The sequence below is a fragment of the Adiantum capillus-veneris genome, chromosome 24 (genome assembly GCF_014529385.1).
Source record: "Adiantum capillus-veneris isolate H3 chromosome 24, ASM1452938v2, whole genome shotgun sequence".
Classification (NCBI taxonomy): Eukaryota; Viridiplantae; Streptophyta; class Polypodiopsida; order Polypodiales; family Pteridaceae; genus Adiantum; species Adiantum capillus-veneris.
The window spans coordinates 96,648,517-96,660,471 of NC_140954.1; the positions used below are offsets into that span (position 1 = coordinate 96,648,517).

Below are 11,955 nucleotides of genomic sequence, written 5' to 3' on the forward strand. Positions count from 1 at the left end.
TACATTTGCGATCTTTCTCTAATATAAATTGGAGGTTTAAGACCCTTCATCCATGACGAGTATTCTCAGCAGTGGAGGTATTATAATCGTGTGCCAGAAGAGAACCTGATGGAGGGATCTCATCTAATCCATTGTGTTCATGAGAATGCGGCTTTGATCTGTGAAGTCAACTAGATCAAGAAAATATTGATTAACATCATTAAATTGATCAAATTGGAATTGATTAAGCCAAATTTTCATCGATCATTGAGTGCAAGTCATAAGTGTATCGAAATATTGTATATCAACAAATCCATGATTGTTGTAAAGTTCAACAACAACTACCTCAAGATTGTCCGTCATGTGGGCATCAAGCATAGTGTGTGGATGCGGTTGATCAAAACCAAACTAACGGTAGTGGTGTCTAGTCACTTGCAGAATGGACTTGCAGTTAGTGTTGCCTAAATTGGCAAGTCATCTCATCAATCATCAAGCTTCCTAAATTGATGCATTTTCACAACGGTCAGTGCTGCCTAGACATACCAATATGCACAAGTGTTGCTTATACTAGTAAATCACTATTGAAAGGGTATCACTGCATAAGCCAAAAAATCTATGACCATAGATATGAACAAGTATTAAGTGGTGATAGTGCAGATTTAGCAATGCTTCTGATATCCACCAACAGTCCTCCAAATAATGATCTGTATACTTCTCTTCAAATACCTTTTGTATGCAAATTACTCAAACAAGAATACCTGTACAACAAGAGACTTTTTGTTGCGCTCAACAAAGCTCCTTTAGAATTCTTCAAAGATAAATTAGTTCATTACTATAAGGGAAGAATTTTTTCACCAATAACCTCTATGATGCCCTTTCATTACCCTTATTAACCCTCGAGTGCAAGCCTAGAATTCAAGGTACTTGCATTCTTTTCTTTGAGCTAGGCATGAGGTATACATATTAGTGTGGTCATTATTTTATTTTTTTTCATACTCATAGTTGTGAGTGGAGATAAATTAACTCATAAAAGGAGCCAAAAAATACAAAAGGTTCTAGGCCTTAGCTTTGTCATATTCATTGGCACACTAACAATTCAAGATGTGATATGATCGTAGCAATACTAGCTAGTGTCTACTAGTTCCACCTCATCAGCTAGCAATACTAGCTAGTGTCTACTAGTGCTTGTTCCACCTCATCAGCTTTCTCATTTTTGTTGATAGAGAAAATCCAATCCTTGCTCTCTGTATGATTTCTTCAAATTTCCATCGCAAGGTTTCTTTCAAAAACTAACTTTTCTTGCTTTCCAAGTTGATTGAGAAAGTAAAAGAGTCCAATCTATGTGCGTATCAGAATAGCTTGCTTTCCAAATATCTTTCCTCCCAGAAGTAGCTCATTCTTGCAAAGGGGATCCTCCAAGTCTTTTGCACCCATTTGCAGACTTTCCTTGCAAGCCCTCTCATTGGTAGTCTTTGAAGATGTGGCAAGGGGTCTTCAATTTCCACTTTGCATCCTAAGCATATATCTAAGCAGATTCCTCTCTCTTTTACCTTGATGCTAGTAGGAATGGCCCCCATAGCAACTTTAAGCTAGGCAATGAGAGATCCTTGATTTTACTTGCAATTAACACCCGCTTTGATTCAGGCCATAACAACTTCCATTGTTAACTGAGTAGAGAGAACCAGTCTGTTGGTAAACAAGGTTGATTTATGCTCCTCTTGCTTGGGGAAAATAAAAATTCTTGTTTCTAGGCCAATGCCATGATTTCCAATCCAGTTTTGCCTCACAAAGAAGTGCAATACAATGACTGTACTTAGCCCTTCAGCCACTCTGCTAACTAGAAGACTTTTGTTTCCACCTAGTTTGTATTGGGCATATGCTAGTCGACCTCTCTCTAGCTCATGTTGTTCTTGTTCCCTTAGAACTGTGTTAGCCCTTTGGCATTAATGTTTTTGGCTATTTCTCTCTAGAAGGGACTCATTGAAACACCTTGTTTGTATTGGGCAGCCAGCTTGTCAGCCTCTCTCTAGCTCATGTTGTTCTTGTTCCCCTAGAACTGTGTTAGCCCTTTGGCGTTAATGTTTCTGGCTATTTCTCTCTAGAAGGGACTCATTGAAACACCTCTAATCTTAGAGAGCCAAGGGGACCAATGGGTGATGAAGTTCTTGAAGTAGCTGGTTGCCTCTCCCCATTCAAGTGCTTATGCTACTTTGGCACATTTTATGCACTAGCTCACCTGTGTTGCTGCCTATCTTTACGTGAGCCTAGGGTAGTGCCAATAGTTTGTCATGAGATCCTATCTCTTTCCATGGGCCTCCTTAAAAGAAGATCTTTACCTTGTCAGACATATCTCATGTCATAATAGCCTAGGCTTGGTCTTGATTTGCAGAGGGCATCACAAACTTGGCACAATGGGCCTCTGCATGGATTGTCAGGTGTAAGATACCAATTTTTCCTTTCTCCTTAGGTTTGGCAACCCACTCCCATTTTCCCCATTGCCATGGTATCTTTATCTCTGGATTGTTCTTCTCCATAAGAAGCATTTAACAGGTTTTCAAAACTATCAAGAGTTTTATAGCATTGTAGGGACCATCCATAAGAATTAGTGTGGTCAATATTGAGGATGGATGGCCCCTACAATGGTACGAAGGTCTTGATAGTTACTTTGAGTAAATTGGAAATAGAAACTTTATATCCTCTTGCTTGGAACTTCTTAATTAACCATTATCAGGAAGCTTCAAGATTTTACTAGTATTGATCAAGTTTAACCATTTTTTTCCAGCAAAACTATGCTTTCAAGAATCAATTATTCATGCTAAAAGTTTTTAAAGCATTGAAGAACGATCTCTTCTTCGGAGGGAAGGTGTTCAAGAGCCAAATCATGCTTATAGATACGCAAATTGTGAGGTTTTGTTCCTTTAAACATATTTGGAAGGCAAGGAACTATCAAAACTTTGACAACACCATGAAAACAACAAAGTTCACAGAGATAATTCAATAAAGCAAGGGAGCGATCATCGCCATTGGGAAACAGATAAGCTCTGATAAGTGGAACGAGATCATTTTCCTCATTTGAGAACTTCTATTGTAAATTTGAAGACTTATAACGTTGGAAACCCAAAAACTTTCTAGTTTTCCAACTAATCCATATCAACCTATGAAGTATGTTTGCAACAATGATTTTTTACCAATCCAAGATGTTGTTCTCACATTCTAAGAATATAAATAATAAGGAAACTATAACCCAAGAAGAGTGTTGCAAAGTGGTGGGCATGTTGTCACAATGCAAAAATTGGGAGAGGGGGGGGGGGGGGGGGGGGGCGACTATCCTCTCCCCCCAATCACATTGTGGAACAAGCACTAATTTGTGCTACTTTAGCTGAGTCATAACGTGAGCTCTACCATTGCACAACAAGTACATTGGGTTTCTTTTTTCACAATCTCAAAGAAGCTACAAATACCACGCAAAGAGCAAGCAAGTAGCAAACAATTGGGTTGCAAAAGATGTTTCTAACATTAAAAGGCTATTAGTAGCACATGGAGATTTTTGGACAAGAAACAAAAATATCTTAAGAGAAATAAATACCTATTTCAATAGATAAGAAAATGTGCTAATATTTCATGAGAATGATACCAGTTGTACATTGACTCTACATGTGGAAAATAAATGTATGTATGAACTTTGATGCAAGGTGCCAAAAATTATATATGTCACATGCAACTCTAACATTCAATCATTTTGACTATTCTGCACTAGTAGGTAAGCATTCCATCATTTCAAAAGGAATTGCATCAAGAGTACGAGCAATGGGTTTTTCACAAAGGGGCACCTCGATCATGGTAGGTTCTTCTATGATTTGGAGATCCATTTTGGTAAAAGGGATAATCTCTTCAGAGGTTCTAGCTATTAGTTTGATTGGAATCATACAATTTCATGATGTCAAGCCTCTGCAATGAGCAGATAGCTAGACATGATGTAGGGTTATGAGGAAACAAGTGGTGTGCTTAGGGGGCGATACTTTTTTGCCGATGGTAACAAGGATGAAAGAAAATACTCTAAAGGGAGAATAATGTCGAGAAAAAGGTCCTAGTGACTTTGAGCATGTGAGCTACGACTCTGATTCTATGGGAATAGAAGCTAGGGAGTTTCTATTCCAAGAGTGGCACATAAGTACAGGGGTCCATCACACATAGACATGGTGGTCTATTTGCAAGTGGTGGAGTGGAGATATAGGGTGCCTTCTTCACATTGAAGGTCGTGGTCAACTGGTCCTCAATCCTACAAATGGCATGGCTTTTATGAGCTATCTATAATACACTCACCATTGCAAAATTCACAATGGTGAGTGTATTATATTAGCTTGACCAAAAAAATTGCACATTCTAATCATGCTCAAGCCACGAGCCATGATGTCTCTCAGCACCCACCATAGATACATTGGCTGACAGGGGAGCCACCTGAGAATGACCACTACTTGATTGAGTAAGGGATCAAATCACTATCCAAACATTACAGCATCAATTGACCTATTCCACTCATCGGGGTTTATTTGTTTCCCTAATGCAAACGCTTCCTTGTTTTCTTGTAAAATCTTTGAGAACCTAGTTGTTTCTAGGGTGTTCTCAAATACTCAATACTTCCTAGCCTTCCATACATGTTTGAGGCAAAAGAATCTGACAATTTGTGTGCCAATAAGCAGCACTCGGCTCTTGAAGACCATCCCTCCCAAGAAGAGGTCATTCTTGAAGAACTCTATCTTCCAGGTCTTTTGGATCCACTTCCAAATCTTTCCTACCACGCCACTTATCATTGGGCACTCCTTGAATAGATGAGGGAGGTCCTCACTAGTCGTTCTGCATTGCAAGCATCTATCAAGACCAATACCTTTGGCTACTATCTTCACACGTGTAGGTAAGGCCCCCATAGAACTTTCCAAAGAAAAACCTTCATTCTAGGCATCAAATGAGGGGACTATCATTATCCCAATCTATCACCACAATGACTTCTTCACCACTATCCATGCATACCCAATTTTTGTACACATGCCGCTCATGCTCCACCCAAGATTCATGTTCTATCTTATAGGCAACACTTGTGCCAGTCCCCATGTAGCCCATTGGCTTTATATTACTTCCCCTTTGGAGAAGTGTTTTCATCCTCAATAACAAAAGTGTGATATTTCTTCTTAAGAGCACTAACATTTTCCCAAGTGGCACTTCTTCAGGTCGATCTTTCCCTATTCAAGGAGGCCCGAGATTAGAGGCTTGACAGGTAAGATCTACAAATGGATCCAAGGACTTGGAAGATAGGGTTCCCCAAGAATGATTTGTTCCTAGGAGCGAGAGGGATGAAAAGCCAAGAACTTCAAAGATGTTCTCAAATTTTTAGATTTTGCTTCTTTCACCATGTTTGGAAGGCCAAGAACTAGCGAGTGTTTGATAAGGACCTCTTTACATCTAACTTCTCATATATTATCCAAGAAAGCAAGGAAACGCTCAATATATGTAGCTTTGGGGGAGCTTTTTCTCCCCTATAGTATTGCTTCTTGTACCACCACACGCAGAGTTTCCTCTTATAAAATTAAACCCCTATGGAGTTACTTCTTGTAGCACCATATACCAACACATGGTGCTGCAAGTAGCTTCAATGGAGCTTATTTTTTCCACTTCTCTAGAGGAACCCTTGCCACTTGACAATGCTATGTCATTTTCTATACTCTTACTTCCTAAGCTCTCCCCAAGACATATGTATCCAATCCTTGGTACCGATTTTGAAAACTTTCTAAGGCTTTAAAATCCTCTTCTTTGAAACATCCTTTTTTTTTCAAAACTCTCTCAATGAGAGAGTAAAATTATATTAAAACCCTACTACAAATGCACCATGCTCAACCTGCACCATGGCCAAAAAAATACAAAATGTTCATAAGTCGATAAAAAGTCGATAGAGTTGGGCTTTTTATAAGGAAGCCCCTAACACATGCAACTCACAAGAGCTTACATACCCGCAGCATATCAAGCTCCCTCAAGGTTCCACCATGCCCAACAGGTCTACCACCCCCATCGAGCAAGCCTCAAGGAGCTTCCATAGCCAAACATACTAATTGTTCATAATTCCATATAGTCGGGCTTTTTACAGGGAAGCCCCTAACCATATAACCAAGCAATATCAACCACAACTGGAGCGTACCATACACCCAGAGCATACCAAGCACCCTCAAGTTTCCACCAAGTCCAACCAGTATGCCACCCTAGGTCGAGGCCGAACTGCAACAATCTGTCCACCAAAGAATGTGCCAAGGCCACCGAAGTTCAAATGACCCCAATATAAGTCCCATAGCAGAGCAACACCTCCTGACCAAAGCCGAAAAACTCCACCACTTGAGCCTTCACCCTGCCGTTTTGCGACCAAAGAATCACAGGGAACCATCCGATCCCATGTGTACACCACCAACCACCGCCATGCATCTTTGAGGCCTGGAGCTCTTCTGCAAGATAGTACGGGCCTTGCCTTGTAGACTTGCAAGTGCCCATGGCGAGAGAAGCAGGGCCGCCACTGACAAGTCCCTCGTCGAAATGGAAGTTGCATGCTCTGTCCCAAGGGTCCAACCTTCCCGAGAATGTCGTCCGACATCTTCACATTGCACCACGCCAAGTGCAGTGAAGAGTTCCCTCTCAGAGAGAGGGGGCTGCCCTACGACCCATAGCTCCAAAAGTAGGGGTTTCGCCAGAGCCAAGGGGGACCAAGGCTGCCCAAAAGCCAAGGTCACACCCCAGGGATACCCACTGTATAGCAGGAGCCTATCCCCGCTCCACCCCTGCTAAGCGATGAAACCCTAAACTTATGATACATAGGCTAAGGCACCCATATCTATTCTCTTCATTGAAGCATCTTAACCATGGTAGCTAATGCACATGACACGGTGTTGGTATTTGAAACGAAGACAAGTGTGACTCAAATTTTCTTGGTATGAAAATGTTTAATTTTTTTTAATACTTTATGTAATGAAAATTGCAGGAATCTCTCATTTAGATAAACAATGTAATGTTTCTTTTTTTATTTTTTTGGAAAACTTTCTTAGTGCATTAGCATTGTTGATTTGCACTTTGGTGTCTTCAAAAATTGAAGCATAGTTTTGAAGCATGGGCCCACTAACGAGAATGCAACTCACAAGAGCTTACATACCCGCAGCATATCAAGCTCCCTCAAGGTTCCACCGTGCCCAATAGGTCTACCACCCCAATCGAGCGTGCCTCAAGGAGCTTCCATAGCCAAACATACTAATTGTTCATTATTCCATATAGTCGGGCTTTTTAGAGGGAAGCCCCTAACCATATAACTAAGCAATATCAACCAGAATTGGAGCGTACCATACACCCGCAGCATACCAAGCACCCCCAAGTTTCCACCAAGTCCAATTAGTATGCCACCCTAGTCGAGCTTGCCTCAAAGAGCTTCCATAGTCAGAGAGACCAACCTCATGGGTCGAGGTCAAACTGCAACAATCTGTCCACCAGAGAATGTGCCAAGGCCACCGAAGTTTGAACGACCCCAATATAAGTCCCATAGCAGAGCAACACCTCCTGACCAAAGCCGACGAACTCCACCACTTGAGCCTTCACCCTGCCGTTTTGCGACCAAAGAATCACAGGAAACCATCCGATCCCATGTGTACACCACCAACCACCGCCATGCAACTTTGAGGCGTGGAGCTCTTCTGCAAGATAGTACGGGCCTTGCCTTTTAGACCTGCAAGTGCCCATGGCGAGAGAAGCAGGGCCGCCACTAACAAGTTCCTCGTCGAAATGGAAGTTGCATGCTCTGTCCCAAGGGTCCAGCCTTCTCGAGAATGTCGTCCGATATCTGCACATTGCACCACGCCAAGTGCAGTGAAGAGTTCCCTCTCAGAGAGAAGGGGCTGCCCTACGACCCATAGCTCCAAAAGTAGGGGTTTTGCCAGAGCCAAGGGGGAGCCCAAGGCTGCCCAAAAGCCAAGGTCACACCCCAGGGATACCCACTGTATAGCAGGAGCCTATCCTCGCTCCACCCATGCTAAGCGATGAAACCCTAAACTTATGATACATAGGCTAAGCACCCATATCTATTCTCTTCTTTGAAGCATCTTCTTAACCATGGTAGCTAATGCACACGACAGGGTGTTGGTATTTGAAACGAAGACAAATGTGACTCAAATTCTCTTGGTATGAAAATGTTTTTTTTTTATATATTTTATGTAATGAAAATTAAAGGAATCTCTCGTTTAGATAAACAATGTAATGTTTTTTTTTTTTTTTTCTTAAAAAACTTTCATAGTGCATGAGCATTGTTGATTTGCACTTTGGTGTCTTCAAAAATTGAAGCATAGTTTTGAGTTCGTTGATTTATAGCATGGGCCCACTAACGAGAATGCAAAAAACATGTCACTATGTACAACATAGCACAAAATGGGTCCTGACCGTTTAGACATTTGCTTGGGTCTTAGGTTACTCAAGATATCTCACTCGGACTACGGTAAGACTCCGTTGAAGCACCCCTCAACTTTACTGGTGAGAAAATTTTACTCCAAGGCCCTTTTGGATCGTTTATTTTCTACAGAGTCTATGGAGTTCTCCTTGTTTCTTAACAGAGCCCCTTAAAAGTACCTTTATAGGGTCCCAATTGCTTCAAATAATGTCACCGTTCCAAACCAGTTTGCAACTAGCAATCAATAGCTTTTAGTTCATGTGAAGCTAACGAAAATCAGGTGCGGTGCTGGCTAGAAAAGTTAAAGAAGATAAATTTAACTTCTTAAGACCTTGTGCTATGAAACGATTGTCCTTTTCCTTGATTTCCAACTCGTTCGTTCCACCTCTAGGGGCGGGAATAGATCTGCAATTAGCTACTAACAAGTTGCCAGTCCTCGTGTGACATGAAATTGTTCGCAACTAGTTAGCAAACAGTTGCGAGCAAGGCCTCCACGTAAACTGCATCTTAGAGAGGAGGGTATGAGCCATGCGAGAGTCAAGCCTTGAGGCACTAGAGACTTTGCCACGTAAGGAAAAATAGTTACTCTTTCAGGAAATGTGGGAGTAGAAAATGTATCCGTGGGAAAAGAGGGGAGGAATCTATCGAGGCTAGCAGGCTAGCTGGGAGCAAGAGATAAATAGGGATGGGCTCTGCCCTACACACCGGTAGTTTTTGGACAACTGCCGTGCTCTTTAACTCACCACTACGTTCACAGCAGAATACATTGCTCAAAACCGTCCCTTCCTGACCCCCCGCAACACACACATACACGCGCACGCTGCGCGCACACACACCCTATATAGCTGATGCTGAATTAAGCCCATCTTCTTGTCGGCTGCATGCTTTTACAGCTTGATTGCCACAGCTTTTTCCCCGTGTGTGTGGGTGCGCGCGCGCAGAGAGAGAGAGAGAGAGAGAGAGAGGGTTTGTGAGTGTGTCGGAGAGGAATTTGATCCATCTAGAGCACATTCATGTCTGCATCAGCAGGTGCTCCGCAATCCAAATCCCACCTGCGCATGTTAATTGCAGCTGGATATGCTGATGCCCTCTACACGGGCACCAGGCTAATCCGCCATCGGCCTAAACAGGTGCGCGTAATTTGCACCGACCCTGATGCTACCGACTCCTCGTCTGATGACGATGACAGAATCCCTTCCTGCACCGCCGCCCAAGCCAAGAAGCGGAAAGTGCGATGCATCTACATTCATCATCACTCGAGCTCCTCCTTCAGCAACAGTGATGATGATGATGATGAAGCAAGCTTTGATGTGAGCAATCTTGATGAAACACAAAATAGCTGGTTTGGCATCAAAGGGCACCGCACTGCCTCGAGAGCCTTGCCTGGCCGGCGCAAGCGGCCGCAGTTATCTTTGGTACCGCCTCTTATTGATCGAGAATATGATAGGAGTTTGATGCAAATCAAGTTGAAGAGGGGCTCTCAAAAGAGTAGTAAAGAAAATGATTCGCAAACGAAGGACAATGACATAGAGGATGAAAAGAGTATGCTTCAAAACAGGAGAAAGGCATGGCATAATGATATATTAAGCAGGGAGAGAGAATTGGATAGGGAGGGGCCAGTGCAGGGCAAGTATAGGGGTGTAAGGCAAAGGCCATGGGGCAAATGGGCTGCTGAGATTAGGGATCCATTGAAAGGTGTGAGGCGCTGGCTTGGGACCTTTGACACCGCCGAAGATGCAGCCAAAGCTTATGAAATGGCGGCTCGAAAGCTCAAGGATCCGCAGTCTGCTCTTTCTGATTTCCCATGTCCCAAACCTGTTGCACCAATCTCAAATAGAGATGTTAAGGATCCCTTGTCATTTCCAGGAATCCGTCGGACCTGCAATGATGGCGCCGCATCGTTTTCAACAAGTGACACTCCAAGCATTAGTGGCACGGAGCAGCAGCAGCAGCAATCATTAGAATGTGCTGCAGCAGAGAGCTCTGAAGGAGTGAACCAAATGGAGGGCATGTGTATCTTCGATTCTGACGCTTCCTCAGACATGTGCTTCCTGGACTTTGATGCATCATCGCCTTCATCAGTATTGAAGAACTCTGCATTCAGCTTGCCAGGTTCTCCATCATTGTTGAACTACGGGCAGGTCGATGTGTGTATGTTGGAGGATGGTTCCAAATTGAGAGACCAGAGCCTTCTGGTACAAAGTAGTCAAAGGTGTCTCTTTAGGGAAGAAGGGAACCAAATGGGGTTGAATGATATGGCAGGTGGGTTAATTAGTGCAAACCAGGAATTGAATGCGTTGATCAGCATTGATAATTTTAACAATGGTAATGGACAATGGGACGCCTTTGCCCATTTGATCAATGAGGATGAAGATGACTACATTGATCAGTTTATCAACTACTAGAGGCTTCTACCCCCTTTGGAGTCGTCCTACTTTTAGTCGACAGTAGGACGTCGGACCCGGGGATCAAACTTGTGTCATAACTGGTTCAATTGAACACACTAATCACTTACATACAATCCCCTTCCCTTGCCATGATGACATGTGTGTGTACTTTGAACAAGGCATGGCAAGTGAAAGGTCCTTAAGTTTAATCAAACATTTTTAATGAGCCTTCTCTCTCTCTCTCTCTCTCTCTCTCTCTCTCAACACACACACACACACACAGCTCATGTTAGTTCAAGTCTAGTGTCTTGGACATGTATCTGGGCGGATTCACACGAGCAATCATGCAGTAGCAACCTTGTCGTGGAGCTGTAAACGCACTGAATATCATTGCAGCTTTACTTGTGGAGGGTGGGGGTAGAACAAAAGATTTCCCAACTCTGCCTATTTCAGCAGAGTTGAGAAGGGCGGGCTTCGTTTGCTGACATGAGTAGGTCAGGGTTCAACCCTAGCCGTGTAAACATCCCCTTCTAGCTAAGTATGGCCATAGAGGAAAGTGGGACGATTCTTTGACTATTGGATTGAATTGTTGGATGTTCTCCACATGGCATTTGAGGGTCTATGGACTTTAATGTGTACTAGTAAACGGTGCCACCTTCGGCGGCGGCATGGCCCCTCTTACCCTCAAACCCCTTGCTCCTCGCAAATTTCATAAAGCAAATCAAGAAAAGTATTCTCTCTCTCTCTCTCTCTCTCTCTCTCTCTCTCTCTCTCTCTCTCTCTCTCTGTCTCTGCCCATTTCAGTGAATTCAATAGTGCAGTTGCCTTGGGTGGCAGCGTAGTATCACATCTGTCCTTTTCTCTCTACTTATCTATTTATCTATCTCACAGACACATAATGCCACATGCCTTCAAGATGTTGGAGAGACACCCTTGCTTTGCACTCGCCGAAAACAACCCAGAGCGTCCTGGCCCTACCCGAGTTGGGCATACCTCGTAAATCAGTGTATTCCAAGAGACAACTTGTTGGGCAGGAAGCTCCTCAAGCACTTCTTGTACTTTATAAAGTGCACCACATTTGGAGAGATACCCCCTCTCTGCATCTACCGAAAACGGCCCAGAGCCTCC

At 43.1% G+C, this 11,955-nt stretch overlaps 1 protein-coding gene across 1 annotated transcript; it reads left to right on the plus strand.

Annotated features, from left to right (window-relative positions):
• Nucleotides 1-9,198: 9,198 nt before the first annotated feature.
• Nucleotides 9,199-11,188, plus strand: LOC147426819 (uncharacterized). Its single transcript, XM_086498656.1, has one exon. The coding sequence runs from the start codon at nucleotides 9,454-9,456 to the stop codon at nucleotides 10,843-10,845; it is 1,392 nt and encodes a 463-aa protein (XP_086354782.1). The 5' UTR covers nucleotides 9,199-9,453; the 3' UTR covers nucleotides 10,846-11,188.
• Nucleotides 11,189-11,955: the final 767 nt, after the last annotated feature.